This window comes from Carassius gibelio, chromosome A21 (genome assembly GCF_023724105.1).
Source record: "Carassius gibelio isolate Cgi1373 ecotype wild population from Czech Republic chromosome A21, carGib1.2-hapl.c, whole genome shotgun sequence".
Lineage (NCBI taxonomy): Eukaryota > Metazoa > Chordata > Actinopteri > Cypriniformes > Cyprinidae > Carassius > Carassius gibelio.
In genome coordinates this window covers 3,677,433-3,699,139 of record NC_068391.1, presented here as the reverse complement: position 1 = coordinate 3,699,139, position 21,707 = coordinate 3,677,433, and the positions used below count along the sequence as shown (strand labels likewise).

Below are 21,707 nucleotides of genomic sequence, written 5' to 3'. Positions count from 1 at the left end.
AACCTCTTGAAGTCTATGCTGCTGAGCTCACGAATTTAGTGACTGAAGTGTTTCCTCAACGTTTTGCAGCAGCACGGAATTGCGAAATGTTTCGTAGATTTGTGACCAGTTTAGAGCCATCGCTTCAGTTGAAAATGCATGGCGCGGTGAATTTGGACAATGCTTTAAGAGTGGCCACTAATGTGAGCATGCTCAGTTGGCCTTCAGTGTTGCTAACCCTTCAGCTGTTATGCCTATGATGATAAATCAACAACCATCGGCTAACACAGTGACAGCAACCCACATCACTGAACTGGCATCAGCCAAAGCTGAACTCCAAACAGACTTGCATTGCCCATTAGGTCAGCTTTTCTCAGTCATTGGCAATACATATGATGAGGCTTTCTGGAGCCAGAGTATTTAGCAATATTGATTTGACTGCTTGTTACTGGCAAATACCACTTAATCCGAATGACAAAGAAAAAAACTGCTTTCTCCACAGGTACTGGGCTATATCAATTCTGTATGATGCCAATGGGCATCTCTAATTAACAGCCCAGTTTCCAGTGCTTGGAACTTGTGCCTTGGGGTCTGCACTGGAGTGTTTGTTTGATCTACTTAGAAGACATTATTGTCTACAGTGCCAATTTCCCACAAAACCTACAGCACTTATGTGAAGTTTTCCAGCGATTTCGTACAGCTGGTCTAAAACTTAAACCATCCAAATGCCACTTAGCATGCTGCTCTGTTACTTTTCTGGGCCACTGTGGCGAGTGGGGCAGGGCCGAGAGACGTGGGAACAAGGATTGAGGCCGGCAGAATGATTGGGAAATCAGCGACACCTGCGCCCCACCGCCGGTCTCGAGTCCCACGTAGGAGATGGAAGGATATAAAACTGGAGCGACAATAGTGAAGGACGAGAGAGGACCAGGCCTGGGCCATTATTTTATGTTTTGCTTTTTATTTTATGCGCACCAGTCGTCCGTGAGGGGCTGGTGCGCTCTTTTGTGTTTATTTTTGTCATTAAAGTTTCATTTTGATTGTGTGCGGCTCCCCGCCTCCTTCTTCCCGATGAGTATGGTGATTTCATTATCATTACAGCCACCATGTTTCCAGTGCCGGTGTTGAGCCAGACCCATCTAACATAGATATAGTTAAGACATGGCCAATCCCAACATCAGCCACACAGGTCAGGGCTTTTCTAGGTCTGTGTTGCTATTATCATCAATTAATTAGACACTTTGGCTGAACCCTTGTACCATCTTACACACAATGGAGTATCATTCTCTTGGTCAGCAGAAGCAAGTGAAGTTTTCAGTATACTGAAACAGGCACTGACACATCACCAATTATGGCTTTTCCAAGTTTTTCAGCTCCTTTCCTCCTTTACACAGATGCTTCCCTTCATTCTGTGGGCTCTGTTCTTTCACAACAGGTGGAAGGAAAAGAGCATGCCATTGCATATGCCAGTCATGTGCTTTGTAGTCTCAGCCTCAGACATCACGCCCATGGACTGTTGGCTGAACGTCTGATGCATATGGCACACAGAAGTGGAAACGCTTCAGGAGTGTCAAAGTCCTCATCGGATTGGTTGAATTCTACCGGATTTCCGCAAGACGTGTGAGTTGCGTTCAGCCTGCAAACAAAGACACCGTGGTGCCAAACCCCCTCACGAAAGAAGAAAGCCTATTGTTTACAACTGTGACAACGAGTGCTTACCAGGATCAACTTAATGCTGGATTTTCAATAGTATGTGAAAAGAAAATGGTCTACTTTCAATTGAGAATTGTATGCCATTGTGTAGTCAGTTAGCCACTTCCGACACAATCTTGCTTGTCAACCTTTCACTATAAATACGGATCACAAGCCTCTGTTTGGTCATAAGAAACTTCTTTTAGATCATGACCCTACAGGTAGATGAACTTGTTGACCCATAGAATTGGACTTTTATAATTGAAATATCATTCACCATGTCTAGGCGGCCAGAGACTAATTCTGTGGAATCTGATCGTAGCTTTCGGGGTGACGTGTCCATCATTTTGATAGCAACTCAAACCACATCAATACCTTTGCAAGCAAAACCGGTCTCAGCACACACCCAAACATTGCGAATGAACAAAAATGTTATTTTGCCATTGGCTGTTTCTAGTAACACAACATCAAATCTCGTTCTAATTCAAAGTGATTGGGGTGTGATGAAAAAATAAAATTCAGATTCAGATTTACAGGTGCATCTCAATAAATTATAATGTCGTGGCAAACAAAAACTCACATTTAAAAAAAATCACCAATTACCAAATTAGAATATTTTGACATGCCAATCAGCAAATCAACTCAAGACACCTGAAAATGTTTCCTGAGCCTTCAGAATGGTCTCTCTGCTTGGTTCACTAGACTACACAATCATGGGAAAGACTGCTGATCTGGCAGTTGTCCAGAAGGCAATCACTGACACCCTTCACAAGGAAGGTAAGCCACAAACATTCATTGCCAAAGAAGCTGGGTGTTCACAGAGTGATGTTTCCAAGCATGTTAACAGAGAGATGAGTGAAAGGAAAAAGTGTGGAAGAAAAGATGTACAACGAACGAGAGAACCACAGCCTTGTCAAGGATTGTCAAGCAAAATCGATTCAAGAATTTGAGTGAACTTCGCAAGGAATGGACTGAGGCTGGGGTCGAGGCATCAAGAGCCACCACACACAGACGTGTCAAGGAATTTGGCTACAGTTGGCTACTTCAGTCTATGTGCATTGAATTTATTTAATACAAGTTTCACAATTTGAGTTGAATTACTCAAATAAATTAACATTTCCATGACATTATAATTAATTGAGATGCACCTTTTGTTGTTGTTTTCTTTAGGTAGAAACAGGACATAGACCACCCTTATGGAGGCTACGTGATGCTTCTCAACACCAAACAGTGGACACAGTTTAATGGCCTTATCATTCACAATGGGGTTTTATGCAGACATTTATGCAACCCTTTTGGTGATAATGCCTTGCAGGTGGTCATTCCTACATCAGTGATTCCTGAAATACTTGGTCACATCCATGGACACCCATCAGTGCCTAATTATGGTCTGGCCAAAACGTTGGACAGAGCTATGTGGTCCTTTTACTGGTGTTATATTTCTTCAGACATTGCTCCCAATATACAGTACGGCTTGCCCATCAAGGTGTTTTCCTGTGCAGGTGTCACTCATTCCTATCTCTCCCCGACGTCCATTCCAAATAGTGGCCACAGACATAACAGAGTTGCCCATTTCAACCAAGGGTAACCGATGTACTAGTAATGATAGACCTGTACACCAAGTTTGTCAATCTCTATGTGTGAAATGCGCACACTCTGCTCGGTAAAAATACAAATACAGTGAACAACACTTATGCTCTCCTGGCTTCAGACTCTGAGTACTAAAAGAACACGGCCAGAATCAGATGACTCGCTGGCTGACACCCCACCAAGCCTGAATGAATTATATATATATATATATATATATATATATATATATATATATATATATATATATATATATATATATATATATATATATTAGTACAGACCAAACGTTTGGACACACCTTCTCATTCAAAGAGTTTTCTTTATTTTCATGACTACGAAAATTGTAGATTTACACTGAAGGCATCAAAACTATGAATTAACACATGTGGAATTATATATGGAATTATATACATAACAAAAAAGTGTGAAACAACTGAAAATATGTCATACTCTAGGTTCTTCAAAGTAGCCACCTTTTGCTTTGATTACTGCTTTGCACACTCTTGGCATTCTCTTGATGAGCTTCAAGAGGTAGTCACCTGAAATGGTCTTCCAACAGTCTTGAAGGAGTTCCCCGAGAGATGCTTAGCACTTGTTGGCCCTTTTGCCTTCTGTCTGTGGTCCAGCTCACCCCTAAACCATCTCGATTGGGTTCAGGTCCGGTGACTGTGGAGGCCAGGTCATCTGGCGCAGCACCCCATCACTCTCCTTCTTGCTCAAATAGCCCTTGATGCCTTCAGTGTGACTCTACAATTTTCATAGTCATGAAAATAAAGAAAACTCTTTGAATGAGAAGGTGTGTCCAAACATTTGGTCTGTACTGTATATATATGCTATAATAGAGTACAGGCACCTCTTTTGGGCCACTTAAAGCACTGGCTGAGGCCAAGTAGGGCTCGCTGCAGCATGCAGTGGACATCCAAGTGTGACGTCAGAAATCATGCCCATCCCCTACACAATCCCGCCCACATCCAAGTGTGACGTAAACGAAAGCCACGCCCATATCTAAAACATCACCTCATGTGATTTCCTCATCCCCGTAGCGGGAAACCCGGAAATATGTTGAAGCTTGGGCGGCGCGTTGCATTCTGGGACGTGGCGGCCATGTTGATGGCTTCATGAATGTAAACATACAGCAAGTCGAAGGAGAAGAAGCAGTTGGGAAAAAGAGAAAAGATGTTAAAATCGCGAAAAGATTGTCGGATTTAAATGAATACACTAAATATGGATGCCAGGGACCGGTATGTGCACAAAATCGGCACTATTAACGGTTTGGATCCATATGAAATTCCCAACAAAGAGTGGAGCACCAACTGCCGCACTATTGCATTACAGATATCCTCAGCTACCTTGTTTGTTTTATGAGAGTCTACACTTCAGAACAGTTGCGAAGCTACAAGTCATTGGAGTCTCATGTGTGGTTCACAAATGGATAGGTTCAGGAGTTGCAGATCATAAATCCAGGAAACAGTATACAGTAATCCGTACAAAGGTAAGCTGCGCTACACCTAGTTGCTGGTGTGGTAACAGCCGGTAGTGCTAACAACCATTCACACATGTACTTTTAACTATGTGTTTCAAAAGTGTAGTAGCTGTCAACCCTCCCATTTTTTTTCTGGGGTTCTCACGTATTTGAGCTCTTTTCCCGCTGTCTTCCCGTATAAGTATTTTCCTGTAAAATATCCCTTGTCAAGTCTCTGTACTGTTGTCTTTTACTACCCCCTTACCCTTCCAGTGAAACAGATGTTTTCAAAGCATCGTTTTGCTTACTTGAAAACAACCATAGCGTGATTTTTAATAAAATGGCACAACTTAAATCTAATATATATTTAATATGTCTAATATAAGGAGCTGATTTCATCATCATAACAGCCCTTAAAACGCCTGTGTTGACTGAAGTAGGTTAATTGTTAATTAAAACTTTTAAACCTTACCTTGTTAATTTAATGAGATAAATACACATTTATTAAGATCGATTTTGACTTACCCAAAATTGAAATGCATCTAATTTAATGGGGACAATTAGATTTCGGTATTGTAAAAGTATGCAAAATTATTGTTAAAGTTGGTAGTATTGTATAATTGTCATTTAATTTTCTAAAAGCGTATTCCACTCACCATAAAGTGTTAACATTTGAATGATAGAATCAACAGTTGCCCATATGCAGTAGGCTACACATACTTAGGCTGAATAAAGATTGCATTGATAGATTATATAAGTAACATGACATTGACCTTCAGGCAACTTGATATGAAACATGTCCAGGTCCTCCACATACTTAAAGATGAATGTAAAAGGCATCCATTGTTTCACTGGGTATTTTTATATTTACTATTTTACAAAAATAATTACATGTAGAATTTTACAAAAAAATAATCTACACCACCAGTCAAAAGTTTTTGAACAGTAAGATTTGTATTATTTTTTGATGTCTTTTCTGCTCACCAAGCCAGCATTTATTTGATCCAAAATAAAGCAAAAACAGTAATGTGAAATATTTTGACAATTTAAAAGAACTGCTTTCTATTTGAATGTATTTTAAAATGCAGTTTATTCCTTTGATCAAAGCTGATTTTCTGCATCATTACTCCAGTCTTCAGTGTATTAACTTAATAATAATAACAATAATAAAATAATTTTTTGAGCATCAAATCAGCATATTAGAATGAAGGATCATGACTGGAGTAAGTCACCTTTGAAATCACAGGAGTAAATTTCATTTTAATAGAAATATAGAAAATTTTTATTTTAAATAGCAAAAGTATTATACAAATATTCTAAAATTGGACTGTTTTTGCTGTACTTCGGATTAAATAAATGCAGGCTTGATGAGCAGAAGAGATTTCTTTAAAAACAAAAAAAATCTTACTGTTCAAAAACTTTTGACTGGTTGTGTTTAACAAAAAGTATGCTCGAAATATTAGTCTGAGCAGCTGAATGATCAGATAAACAAGTTCTTGACATGCAGTGCACACACATACATACATAGACTACACAGAGAGATTCCCAGAGATATATTAAAGCAAGAGATTCCTTGGCAGACAGTTTAAATCCAACCTCATAAAGCACCTTTGTAACTTGTTGTCAATCAAGACACTCTGTACGTACCCTTATCATGCTCAGGGTGACAGAGCTGTTGAGCACTTTAATCACACTCTAAAAGATGAACTTTCCAAACAACTTTTTGACTTGGGTACGGAGTGGTGTGATCACCTCCTGCAGATGGCATTGGTTTATCACACTACTAAGCACACTAGCACAGGGATGGCACACTTCTTTCTGGCTTATGACCATGAAGCCCACGTTTCCCTGGATGCAGTACTCCATGACAATAATGTTTCCAGTTCAGCAACAGTGGGCACACCAGCAGCATATGCTAAAAAAATTGTTCAAGAGACTGGAACGTGCTTGTCGTTCTGCAACTGCTTTCAGAGACCAGGCTCAAGACCGACAGTGCCTGAGCTATGATTGTCATTTGAAATACACACCGTATAACACTGGTGACTTGGTTTTAATGGATGATCCTGCCCACCGCCACAACAACTGTATCCACCTGTATGAGGTTTTGCAACCACTATGCTCCTCTGGTAGTTCCACCCCAGTTCATTTTGAAGTTCGGGATGTATCTAGACCTCATGCTAAAGCAAAAAACATTCATTACAATCGCCTGAAACTGTACATCACTTACTTAAAGGACTCACATATGATTATCTTACTTCTGTAGATCACAATAATGTACAAAATAAGCACTGTCAATCATCAGCGGAGCTTAGAAGGTGTAAAGTTATCCTGGTTTACAATTGTGAAGCCCATTTCCTTCAGTTTTTAAGCTTTTTTAGATTAATTTTTTTTGCAGTTTTTTCCATTTTAGTGATAAACCGTCACATTATTCTGTCTGATGACCTTTCTATAGTTTGCTGTATGACACAGGTGAGTTTTACAAGCAGTAACTTTTATTTTAACATACAAAAGCAATTAATAGATCATTGATACAACAACAACATATTTATCCAACTAAACCCCAAAATAATTTTTCATGAGCATAGTCTCCAGTAGGTGCTTGTTGTAAGCAAATGTAAGGTCAAAAAGATGCTGCTGCCACCTGCTGATAAATGTTACTAAACATTGATAAACGTTGCTAAAATGTTTATACATATAAACTTTTAACAGGAAACCTTTAATACAACACGGTGCATGTCTTTGCTGCAGCTGCAGAATGTGAAGATCTGCTGGATTCAGTGCCATTGGAGATGGAATCTACAAAATATTTTTTATTTTCTGTACAAAATATATCTAATGAAACAACAGCCTATTGATTATCCATTCAATCAGTTCTTAATAGAAAGTCTGACTGTACATTTTAAATGATTATACAAGTCTAATCCCAACACTCACTGTGCTGGTCCAGTTTTTATAGTTGCAGAGACATGTCTCTCACATCAAACCTTACTCAAGGTGACCAACGTTTCGCTTGCTGCCTTCGTCTGTGTGACAAGTTCTCAGTAACTTGAATATATAAAGACCAGTGAAGACTAACAATGGTAGTAATTATATGATTTTGTACAGATCTTTAATTTAAGATAAGATTATATTAAATTTCCATGTATCTTTTTTTTTATTTTCTAGATGTGTTAACATCAAATCAATAATATCTCCACCACAGTGATCCGTAAACAAACATAAAAAAATATAAATAATAAAACTATCTGCTTATAGTACTCACCAACTACCACTTAATTTTTTTTTAACCAACTCTATAGACTGAGACGCATTTGTGATTCAGAAAAGGAATTTGATAAACATGTTCTACAAAAAAAAAAAAAAAATAATAATAATATACATACTTCAATTTCTATGTCCATTTAGGGTGACCATATGAGCCATTTTCCCAGGACACGTCCTTGCCAGGATTTTTATATTGCCTAAAATATCCAGATTTTGGCTGTTTGTGCTTTGCAGATTGATCATTTTATGACATTCATAAGATCTTTAGAGAGCAGAGCAGATGGCTCCTTATCCATTAAAACCACTCTCTTGGCACTTTGGTGTCATACAATGATCACTGTGCAGCGACGCTTCAAGTGAATGAATGAACAGACTCCTAACATGTACATGTATTTGCATTGCTCTGATCGTTCTCTGTAGATCTCACCTTTTCACACACCACACGACTGGTCGATTATGTACAATACCTGCATGTTATTGGTCAAACTAGTTTGGATGTTTTAGGCATTATAGAAATCCTGTCAAGGAAGCGTCCTAGGACAATGGCTCATATGGTCACCCTATGTCCATTGATACATGTTGGAACAAACGACAATGCCAGAATCCCAGTATCTGGAGTATTTGAATTTAGAAATGTAATTACTATCACCATTGGTCTTAATCATTAAGTTACCGAGACTTCGTCACACTGACAAAAAAAGGCAGCAAGCACAACACTTGTCATCTGTTTTTATATCTCCTGCTATAATAAAGAGAGATCTAGAGTGCAGACCTTGAGAAATGCCTGATAATAAAAGTAAAATGCGTGTTGATTGGATTATTTGCATATGAACATTAAGGTATCATGCCTGAAGAATCCTGGGCATTACAAAGGTCAGTATCTTAGCAGAAAGAGGACATCTTTGCACTGCCAAATTTGTAGGACATGGTTTGACAGTTATTTGGTAAAGCACAACCTTTAACATTTAATGTAGGACTAGTGTTACCTACAAAAAAAACAAAAACAAAAGGAAAATAAAGGAAGATTGGTACTGGTATGACAAGTTCACATGCACAGTGGAAATCTAATCTGCATATTCATTTGCACAAATATAACCGTCAATTTCAATTCATCAACTGGACTTACCTTTTGGTGTCACCACTGTTAAACACTTGGAAGATTCACCTTCACAAGTTATCTCCTTCTTATCCGCACAAGAACCCGTCGGATCATTACACTCATAACATCTGAGAGCGTGTCCTTTAGTAATAAAACAGAGAGATGGTGAGAGAGAGATCCTGTATTTGTACAGTTTAGGTCCTACAGTCTTTGTTTAGGAGGTGAATGTAATGTGTACAGCAATGTGTTTTAGTGCCGTTTTTATATCCTGGAAAAGGGGGATGAAGATATTTCAGGAAATAGAAATGAGGAATAAGGAAATTACTATGAAATGTGAAGAAGTGGGTTTAAAAAATGCAGATACACCAAATCTTCATCTTCCCCAAAAGCATTTAATATGCTAATGATCACAAGTTTGTATACTTGTATTTTTTTTGTTAGTTTTTTTTTTTTATGGAAACTTTTATAGCTTATAGATTTCTGAATGATATTTATTGAATAGATAATTCGAACAAACGGCATTTATGTGAAAATAGAAAATCTGATAAATTTATTTACTGTCACTTTTGATAAATGTAATGCTTTAATCCAATTAAATATTTGCACAAAATAAACAAAATTAGAAAACTTTCTAAAACATTCTGTTCTGTACCAGAAGAAAGACAGTCAGGTTTTCATGGATGAGGGTGTGTAAGTGAAGGTTCACTTTTGGGTGAACTGTACCTTTAAACACAAACTGATGCTCAAAGTTTTTCATTAGCAGCATATTAGATTATGTTTTAGATTAAAATCAGTTCTTGAATTAGTTGAGTGTTATTCACCAAAAACAAGCCCAAACAGGAAACAGTTAAAAGATGAGTAAGAGATTTAATTACGGTATATCTTTACAATAAAAATCCGGACCTGACAGACTGCAGTTTACATAAGAAAGCTTAAGGTTTGGCCCGGTGTGTGGAATGATGGGTAATGAAAGAGTATTCAGGAATGAAGAAAGAAAAATCGTGGGAATGAAATAAAAACAATTAGAAGGTAAGATGAAGGAAAGGTTACTTGCCCAGAAAATGGTAGACAAATATGTAATGAAAGGGTGGAGTAAGTTGAGTCATACTTTTTGATGGAACAATGCATAATGTTTTATGTTCAAAAGAAGCATGTCAAATCTTGCTGTTTGTAATACATATTTTCATGCCACCTTTTTATGATTTAGCGTGCATGTGAAGTACAGTGATACTTTTCCATCAAATATCATGTTGATAACTTTGTCATTAACAAAGCACTAAACATGATGCTTTGAGGAAAGATGCCTGAGTGATTCTGCTTGCTTTGACATTATTTTATTTATTCTATTGTGTATATCCTACAAAATATAGATCAGTATATAAACAGACACTTCGAAATATGAAGGGTCTTACCCGTTTGCAGGAAGCAGCATTAAATTGGCTTGATTGTTAAATTTGAGGAAATGCAAAGCAGGAGTGCCATTTCCTAGAATTCTTTCTTTGATTGTTAAATTAATATGGACAATCTTTTATTTGCATGTTTTATTGTCCTGTTCTAGTTCAGTAAAATATTATGTTATACACAAAAATCTGCTCACAAAAATCTGTTCTCCTTGGAAAAAATGCTTGTTATTCAGAAATATTGATGAAAACTTTATTATTATTATAAATTATCTAGATATTATTTACTGAAACATACAAAACCAAAATGATTGAAACATTAGACTGACAACCTCTTTATGATTTCAATCCCAGTGAGAGCCAATCTTGATGTTAGGTCATGCATTCATTTTTTCCTACAGACATTTTGTAACAACTCCCAATATTATTACTCCCAAAATTCGATGAAGCTCTTTTTGAATCTGGCCTTGAAAAGCTCGACGTACCTGAACCAAACCCAGACCTGAACCTCTGATTGTGAAACATCTGTGTGGAGTGAAAGCTGTCACGGCAGTAAAGGGAGGATCAGATCCCTATAAACGCCTGTGGCTTTGAATTAATTTAAACATTAAGTATTCAGAAGGAACACATGAGTGTGATGTTCAGGTGTTCATACACTTTTGCCCATTCAGTGCATCTTTACACTGGTGTCAGTGTGAGGTAATGCATATGATTGTTATGGTGTAAATATTTATATTTCTGTTGATAAAATATAGACTGAGAAACATTATAGGAAAATAAGTTTGTTTTGATAAAAAATCTAATTCAAGGCAGCTACAGGTGAATCCTGTTATTACCAGTCTTGTCCTCTAGATGTCACTCTCTGTCTGTGTCTGGAAAACGGTTTTGTTTGTACAGTTGTACAAAGAGCTAGAGAACTAGACTATTTTTAATGTCAAATCTTAATTTTTCAGTGCTTGACTAATGAACTGTGGGGTTTTTAACTTTTAGAGGTTCAGCTTTAAAATAGCAAATCATCAGTTTGTGTAATACAAGAACATAATGTAAAGCTGATGGCTAGTAGAGTGTTTAAACTCAACTGAGCTGCTGTTTCAACCGATTTGAACAAAAGTATGAACTAACTGTTGGAAATATGAAGTATTTATAAGTATTATTGATCATCATTCTTAAGTAGACAAATAAAGGTTATATAAAAAACTAATTTATTATAAAATTTTATGTTTTCCTTTTATTATGTTATTTACCATTACAGCTAATTATAATTGTATTTATTTACTTATATTATGTGAATTCTTTTGGTGTTGAAGCATGCAGCTTTAAGGTAATACACACACACACACACACACACACACATGTACGTGGATTGCTGGATTCAGTGCAGCAGGATGAAGGAGAGCAGAGAACAGCAGAGGAACAGGAAGCTCTGAGAGACGTTCTGAGAGACGTTCTGAGAGACGCTCTGAGCACCGTCAGGACTCTGGATGTTGATCTGGTTGACACTGACACCGTTACACAGGTTCCCCTCACAACATTTGATGCCCTGACCACTAGGAAACAATGCTGAGGCATCACAAGCTTTTTTAGAGATACAGCCTTTTGCAGCAACTGACTGGCTTCCGAAATTCGCTGAAAAGAAAGAAAAGAGTTAGAAGTGAAAGCTGAAGTGACAAAATAATTGTGTTAGCCGGTCATTGGCATACAGTATGTGATCTCTATCAAATGCTCTAAATAAGACCCACAGATTCTCACCGGTTGCTGTAAAGCAGTGGTCTTCACTCCCCGAACAGTCTCTTATTTTTGAGCAGCTCTTCTCATCGCAAGAGTAACATTTCTTTCCATTGGGAACATCACTGGGGATATCAAAGTTGGTAGAACTGGAATCTACAGAAGGATCTGTACAAAATAAAATGAAACAACTCTAAAGGCTACATTCAATCAATTTCTACAATTATGAATTGAATGTCCTATGGATGTAAAATTAGTGTTGAATATTTGTAATTTGCACATGTTCAGAAAAGTACAACACCTGGAGCATCTTGGGCGTTACAAAGGTCTGTGCGACAGCAGAAAAAAGACATATTTCCAATGCTGAAGTTTGTGTACCCATTTATACAGGAATATGATGGAAAGCAACCTTTAATCTTTGCCTTTAAAGTGGTGTCTCCTAAAAAACATAAATGACACAGGAATGAAAACTGTTCATAACTTTAATGGTGAATTTATTTATAAATATGCCAAAATAGATGAAAAAACTTTCTAGTTACAACTGTAAAGCAAAAGAGAAAAGACAAAATTTACAGTCTAAAAGACCAGCAGTGAAACACTTAAATGTAGCATTTTTCTCATTTCAAAATTGTATTCATTGCAAATCTTATTATTAACACAGTGCCAAAAATCTGTATATAATATGCTTGCAATCATAAATCTTATATTTGCATTTAAATACATATTTGCTGCGCCCCCATCAGTGAAATATGACAGTTAATCACTGGACTTACCGTACTGTGTTATAGTGGTTGAACTGAAGCATGTTTGAGATTCAGGACATTCTTTCACATTTTGATCCGCACAAGACCCAACACACTCATAACATTTGAGAGAGTGTCCTTAAGCAATAAAAGAGAGACAGTGAGAGAGAAATCCAATTATTTATGTTTGTATAAAAGAGAAATTAAAGTGATTTGTCTTTTTACCTGCATTGAAAAAAATCAACAGAAGAAAGACTGAGAATTGTACATCCATCTTTGAGAAAAATGAAATAATGTGTTTCAGTGGTCATTTTATATCCTAGAAAAGGGACTGGCCTTTGTGAGATAATGACTGCTTCGGGAAGTAGAAATTAGGAGAATCTGTAAATCTGTAACGTAATATACCCAGGGTGCCCAATCCTGCTCCTAAAGGGCCAGTGTCCCACAGAGTTGAGCTCCTGTCTTGAATAAACACACCTGAACCAGCCAATCAAGGTCTTCAGGATAACTGGAAACTTCCACGAAGGTGTGTTTGGGCAGGACAGATGTGACACCTCTGCAATATACATACAGTAGCCCTATTCTGCATCATTATATCAGAATAAAATACACCAAAAAACAAATTTTACATGATCACCAAAATACAACACCTTGCTAAAATGCCCATCTTCTTTTAACAGATACTATTTTCTTTTAACGGCTAGGTTTGCATATACATGAGGTGAGTAAATGAATGTTCACTTTTTAGTGAACTATACCTTTAACAACAAACTGATGCTCAAAGCAAATAACTAGAAGCACCACATTAGTTTAGCATTATATTCACCAAAAACAAGCCTGAGCAGGAAACTGGAACACGTCAAAGATGAGTAAGAGACTGACAAAAGAGATTTAATATTTATAATTGAAATCTGGATCTGACAGTTATAGTGTTTTGCTTATGAATGCTTAGGTACAGCCTGTGTTTGGTGATGTTGATGGGAACGTATTGAGAAATCAGGCCAAGATTAGTTTTTATTTTTTTTACACATCAGTATAATGTGGTGTTCAATTAAAGGATTAAAATGGGTGTAGTAATAATACATGCATTTCACACATTGGATATTATTGATGATATATGGTTCTGCTTAACATGGTTTTTATTTCATTTTAATAAATTCCCAGTGCATTTTTTTTTTTTTGTGTAGAGAATGCATATCAAGATTTAAAAAAAAAAGAATCTGCTATTAAATATATTGTGTGTATATATATATATATATATATATATATATATATATATATATATATATGTATATATATATATATATATATTTTTTTTTTTTAATATATATATATATTTTTTTTTACAAACCAGAGATCTAATTAAAAATGGAAACTTCAAATATGAAAGATTCAGCCAGTTTATTGATTGCCTATATTATATATCTATCTATATATATATATATATATATATATATGTGTGTGTGTGTGTGTTAATAAAAGATTAACTGACAGTTATTTCTCAACTGGCTGTATGATTCAGTCGTCTTGTAAAAGTTTGAAGACTCCTCCATATGATTAATGGGTTTGCAATCCCAGTGAAATCCAATCTTGATGTTCTGTCAGTCACTTATACAGATATTTGAGGAAGGTACTTTAGAATCTGTTCTTGAAGGGTTTGATGTTCCTGCACCAGACCCAGACCTGAACCTCTGCTTTAAGAAGTAACTGTGGGAGTCAATGAAACAAAACAGTATGGTCATGGAACGCAATGAGAAGAAGTATTTGTTGCATGGAAGACCGTATGCACCAGTACCAGTAGCACCCTTTTGTGGCTGTATTGCAAATACAATACATGTGTCTTAAGTTTTTACAAGAAATAAAACATTTTTTTTTATTCATGCAAATACAAAAACAGCTAATCCATTATAAGAAGAGGGACAACTAATTGATAAAACACAATTATGAAAAAAAAGATGGTGTTTGTTGTCAGCAGTTGCAAAGATGTAGGTGTACAAATGTTATCTGTTTCCACCTGCTGTTAATTAATGCTTAATGCGATTTTTAAATATAACAGTATTTCAATCAATCATAATGCATAAACGTATATTGCCACTGTTAAACTTTAGCATTACGAAGCTCCACTGGGATGCCGCTTGTTTTTCTGCACAAGAACCCATCAGTGTCCTTTAGTAATAAAGAAAGAGACATTGATATCTGTATTTGTACCAAACAACAATTAAAACATGATTAGACTTTGCACCTGCAGTGAAAAAATGAATAGAAGAAAAGCAGTGAATTGCTATGATCTTTAGAAATGAATGAAACGAGTAACAATTCAGGAAATAAAAATGTAGGCTTGTATAACTACATAATTGGTCATATTAGGAATATGAAGGGTTTTTATCAGCAAACCTGTTAAGAATTACATGGATTTTTGCAACTAGGCTTCTTAAAGAGATGGTTCTACTGTAGAAACTACTAGAACTATCTCTTTAACCACACACTCATGTTCAGTATCCCTAACCTCCTATTCTGAAATCACATTTTCAGCTGTTTGAAGTAGCTGCTAAATGGCTTTGCTCAGGTCAAATATGGGCAGGGCTTTCATTGGTCATCTTTACTTTATAAACCTTTGCACCTTACAGTCGAATGCAAGTTTATATAAAAATACTTTTAAGATCAGCCGTCTTGGTGATGAGGAGCCAAGATAGAAATAGAAAGCCAAGATTAGTTTATATTATTTTAACTGGAACATATTGTTGCAACTAGCTAAAACATTAAAATAGGTATAAAGTGTAGGTATAATACGTAGACGATTAAAATAGGTATAATGTGACCTAACTGGATTGATAATATGTGGCGACTAAAGTAAGTGTGAAAAGTAAAATCTCTTTCATTCATCGCATAACTTTAAAAAACCCAATTTTAGTAAGTTTATAGCATTAGCCGAAAGACTAAAGACTAAATCCTGAAGAAAAATCGAATTGTGATCAATAACCAGCACGTGTCCTTTATCTTCTTATGTACTACAGTTACACTTTGTACCTTTGTGTCTGTAACTGTAAAAAGAACATTTGTGATACTTGAAATGCAAATATTGTAACACAAACTATTTATTTAAATAATTAAATAATTATCTTTCACGTTTCCTCTGAACACAATAATGATGGAATCATTTTTTAAGAAAGACATTTTTTTTTAATTGTTGCTGTATATCTTTGGTTGTCTTTGCAGTATTACAGGCTTTATTAAATATGACCCCAGGAACAGCTGATTTAATATTTTACTTCATAAATGTCACATCAGAATGCCACAAGAAAATTCAAATCAAATCAAATCAAAAAATGCATAGGTTATAGAAAATAGATGCTTTATATTCAGTGTCTCATTGTAGAAGATCTGCTGGATTCAGTGCAGCAGGATGAAGGAGAGCAGAGAACAGCAGAGGAACAGGAAGCTCTGAGAGACACCATTAGCACTGTTACACAGGTTCCCCTCACAACATGAGATGCTCCGAACATCTCTAACCGATCTTCTGGTATCACACAAAGCTTTAGAGACACAACCTTTCACAACCACTGACTGGCCTTCGATGCTCTCTGATAAAAAAGAAAGAAAACACAGGTTGAGTCTAAGTTTTACTGGTATATATGATATAAATTACATATTTAAACATTAGAGAGATTAAAAACAACAGCAACAGACAACTTTAATCTTCTTTCTTCTTCCTTTAGCAGATTCTCACCTGTTGCTGTAATGCAGCGGTCTTCACTCCCCGAACAACTCAGTATGTTTGAGCAGGTCTTCTCATCGCAAGAGTAACATTTCATTCCATTGGGGGAATTCGAGCCGGGATCTACAGGAGGAAAACAAGTAATCTTTTATTTTATTGTTTTAAGAGATGATTTAAAAACATTTAAGCATTGTGCCGATCTGATATAGGCTGGAAGGCTGCCAGCATCTGCAAAAGCTCTATCCCTTCTATGCTTTAACTGTGATCTGGGGACAGAGAGAAGTCTTTGTTCACCAGAGCTCAGATTTCGTGTAGGATTGTATGATAGAGAGCTCGGTGCCAGATTATTTATAGTTTTAAAAACATAGAAAATAATTTTTAAGCAAATTCTAAGATGCACAGGTAACCAATGCAACGATTTCAAAATTTGTGTAACATGATCAAATGTACATTGTCCTTTTTTTTATTTTTATTTTTTTTTAGAAATGCCAAGATAAAGAGAGTTGCAATAGTCCAAGTGAGATGTAATGAGCGCATGGATAGCAATCTCTACATTTTTCACAGAGAGAAAAGATTTTATTTTGGAGAGAAGCCGTATTTGAAAAAAAAAAAAAACAGTTACTAATAACAGCATTTTTTTTTTTTTTTTATCAAATTTGAGACTCTGATCCCAGAATTATAAAGAGCAATGTTGTCCAGTTCGATTCTTCTGTTCCCTGAATTTTCACCAGGGCCAAAGACTATAACCTTAAGCAGGCAACGAAGAAAAATGACCTAATCTGACAAGAAACTTCGGTAACACTTTAGAAGGTTCCATTAGTTACTGTTAGTTAACTACTTTCGTTAACATGAACTAAGCAAGAACAATCCTTTTACAGCATTTATAAGTCTTAGTTCATGTTAATTTCAAAATTTACTAATGCATTATTTAAATCAAAAGTTGTGCTTGTTAACATTAGTTAATGCACTGTGAATTACCATGAACTAACAATGAATAACTGTATCTTCATTAACTAACATTAACGAAGATGAATAAATACAGTAATAAATGTATAATTCATTGTTTGTTCATGTTAATTAATACATTAACTAACATTAACTAATGGAACCTTATTCTAAAGTGTTACCGAAACTTCTATTTGTTAATTATGATTTGAAGTATAGTACACACTGTCCTTTGGAAGTAGAGCGAGTTTTGACTTTAAAGATGATCATTTGTATATGGTCAGTAAATCAGACAATACCTGGAGCGTCTTTGACGTTACACAGGTCTGTGTTACAGCACACTGACGACGTCCCCACAATCCCGAGGTTCATGGATCCATTTACACAGTCAGGAGTACAATCTTTTAACTTCTGGTTAATGCCACCTACAGTAAAAACATGAATGATTCAGAAAAAAAATGATCTACAGTGCACATTATTTTTAATGGAAAATTGATTTATATGTATGTCAACATTTATAATTCTTCTCATCTTTAGATTCAAATTGTATCTGAGAGTAAACAAATTAAATATCAGAAATCTCTATAGAATATTTTGGATTTGAATCTGTAAAAATTTGTAGAAGTTCTGTGACATGTTACATTTCAATCCGTCATATTGGACTTACCAACTTGTGTAACTGTTGTTAAACTCGTGCACTTGGAGAATCCACTGGGACATGTTTTTACCTTTTGATCCGAACAAGAACCCGTCATACTAACACACTCATAACAGCTGAAAGAATGTCCTTTAGTAAAAAAAAAAAAAAGAGACACATCAATAATCTGCATTAATAATCTCAATAACATTACAAACACTATTTGTCTTTGTACCTGCAGTGAAGAGAACGAACAGAAGAAAAAGTGAGATTTGCAGATCCATCGTTGATCAGGAGCTGAATGAAACAGTGTCTGTTTCAGCGCTCATTTTATAGCTTAATTAGAAGGTGTGGGTCTTTATGAGCATATTAAAGTGTAACAGAAGTTAAACACATTTCTGGAATCAGAAACTTACGTAATTTATAAGATAAAGGGATGTCTGATAAGGAATTGTAGTCTACTAAACCGTTTTAATGGGACAGTTCACCCAAAAATGACAAATCTGTTATCATTTATTCATGTCATTCCAAACCTGTTTGACTTACTTTCTTCAGTGGAACACAAAAATAGATATGTTAAAAATTTCCTTGTGTTTGTTAGTTTGTCTGTGTGTGTGTTTGTCCATAAAATGAAAGTGACTGGGGTTCAGTGTTGTTTGTGCCCCAAAAGTCTTTAAATATCTTCTTTTGTTCTGCAGAAGAAAGAACCGCATACATACTTTGTATATCTTCAAATGCTGTATTATCTGTACATATTTACATTCGGTAACTAGAACCAATACAGTTTGTATGATCACTTTAATATACTATATTGTTGTAAGGTTTATAAGGTTTTATGACACCCACCCTCACACACTGGGTGCATGAAACATTGTGTTTCAACAGAACCATAGTTTCATTTCTTCTGAAATAATTAAAGATAAGTCTGGAGGTGTTAGAAGCTGTAATGACCTTGAACCCATTAGATTGCATTACACTCTTTAGTGAAAGTGGAAGTCGTGACATTTGCCAAGTATAGTAACCCATACTCGGAATTAGTGCTCTGCATTTAACCCATTCAAGTGCACACACACACAGCAGTGAGAAGTGAACACACTGTGAACACACACCTGGAGCAGTGGGCAGCTATAGATCAGCGCCAGGTGGGCAACTGAGGGTTCAGTGCCTTGCTCAAGGGCACTTTATGTATGCACTGTAAAAACAATTACTTTGATTTTAACTGTAAAAAAACAAACCTGTTAAATGGTTAATGATAATTTCCTGTAAAAGTCCCAGAATTTTCTGCGTTGCATTTCAAATTCTGTTTGAAAATGAAGTTGTTCTTTGAAATAACTATGTTTCTTCTTATTTTTTATATATATAATATTCATTGACTCCCCCACTGTGGGAGTCAATGAAACAAAAATCTTGAAGAGTTTCAAGCACCCTTTTGTGGCTGTACAGTATTGCAAATACAATACATGTGTCAAGTTTTTAAAAAAGCAATAAAAAATGTATTTTTATTTTTATACATGCAAATACAAAGACAGCTGATGCATTATAAGAAGAGGGACAACTAATTGATAAAACACAATTATTGAAAAAAAATTATTGAGCTGTTCTTTAGGTGATAACAAACGTTATCTGTTTCCACCTGCTGTTAATTAATGCTAAATGCAATTTTTAAATATAACAGTATTTCAATCAATCATACTGCATAAACATATATTGCCACTTTTAAACTTTAGCACTTGTTTTTCTGAACAAAAACTCATCAGTGTCCTTTAGTAATAAAGAAAGATGGGTCTTTAGGAGAAAAAAGTAAAAATGAATGAAACGAGTTACATTTCAGGAAATTAAAATTTAGGCTTGTATAATTACATAATCGGTCATATTAGTAATGGTTAGGGTTTCTTCCAGGGGGGCAGGGTTTCATATTTTATTGAAGCCCCCATGGGCGCAGCCATTGGCTAGCGGACCCCCACCTGCTGTTAGCATTCCATTGACTTCCATTCATTTTGGCGTCACTTTGACAGCAAATAACTTTGCATCTGAGGCATTTAAAGACTCCATTTGTCCATTAATTATTTCTAAAGAAACACGAAAATGTATAAAAGGCTCCATTACCTTGTATCTTACATTATGGTCCCGTAGAAGCAGTTTTTGTAAAAATAGGCTAATGATTGCATCATGACCTGCGACTCTCTGTCGTACAGTAGAGAAATTACCGTATGGAGAGGAGGAGTAGCTCGCAGACAATCTTTCACTGTCTATGAGGCTATCGGGGGGACGTGGAGGCATGAAGTCAAGGGTGAAGCCCATAGAGAGTCCATAAAAGCAACAGAACAAAATTATTCAACAACATCTGCAAGATTGGGTGGGTGATTCAGATTTCTTTTGCACAGCGATTAGAAGACTTACAATTGTCAGACAGGTTGCTCACGTGACATATATGTCATCAAGCTCAGTTTATGTCTGCGCAGTTCGCTCGACCTCCAGGAAGTGCGTGCCCCAAATGACTTCACTTGTCTCTGTTGAATCCAATGGGGTCTCTGTGTCCATTTCTTTTACTGTCTATGGTTTCTTCACCCCACCAGTTAAGAATTACATCAATTTTTGCAACTAGGCTTCTTAAAGGGATAGTTCGCCCAAAAATTACAATTCCGTAATCATAAAATTTTTTGGGTGAACTCTTTAACCACAAACTCATATTCAGTATTCCTAACCTCACTATTCTGAAATAACTTAAGATCACATTTGATATTTCAGCTGTTTGAAATAGCTGCTAAATGGCTTTGCTCAGGTCAAATCTGGGCAGGGCTTGACAAAAGATTTCATTGTTCATCTTTACTTTATAAATATCGAATACAAGTTTACATGAAAATACTTTTAAGATGGTGATGAGAAGCCAAGATATAAATAGAAAGCCAACTTGAATATATTGTTTATTGTATTAACTTGAATATATTGTTGCAACTAGCTAAAACATGAAATGATTAAAAAAGGTATAATGTGACCTAACTGGATTGATAATATGTGGCAACTAAATTAAGTGTGAAAAGTAAAATCTCTTTCATTCATCGCAAGACGGAGAAGAATTTTCACAAGAATTTTGTCATATGCTCTGAGAGAAATTTAAATGATAATGTTATAAAAGGAGGACAGTGCAAGATTATTTTATATAAAACAAATAACGATTAAATTTGACAGTTTGTGATTAACCAGTTAATTTTAGCTTAAAATAAACACCACCATAGTAAATAGTAATGTCTAATGAGGATTCCAAGTACAGCATTAGCCGAAAGACAGTTTTTATCCTTAAGCAAAAACTGAAACCAAATCGAATCGAACTGTGATCAATACCCAGCACTTGTCCTTTATCATCTGATGTATTACAGTTACAATTTGTACCTTTGTCTGTGTAACTATAAAAATACAAATTTGTGATAATTGAAATGCAAATATTGAAAAACAAAC

The 21,707-nt window shown here is 35.7% G+C and overlaps 1 protein-coding gene across 3 annotated transcripts in view; it reads right to left on the bottom strand.

The window, feature by feature from the left end:
- Positions 1-16,205: 16,205 nt before the first annotated feature.
- Positions 16,206-21,707, bottom strand: part of LOC127941671 (prostate stem cell antigen) — a 57,888-nt gene continuing 52,386 nt past the window's right edge. For 2 of the 3 annotated variants that reach the window (XM_052537016.1, XM_052537015.1), the window contains exons 2-5: positions 18,282-18,401; positions 17,914-18,039; positions 16,682-16,792; positions 16,206-16,535 (exon numbers count right to left, since the gene is read on the bottom strand). In XM_052537016.1, coding sequence (XP_052392976.1) covers positions 16,345-16,535; positions 16,682-16,792; positions 17,914-18,039; positions 18,282-18,401 — 548 coding nt within the window. In that variant the 3' untranslated portion in view covers positions 16,206-16,344. Of the gene's footprint in view, positions 16,536-16,681; positions 16,793-17,913; positions 18,040-18,281; positions 18,402-18,486; positions 18,644-21,707 lie in introns of those variants that run through there. The other variant, XM_052537014.1, reaches the window with a different exon arrangement.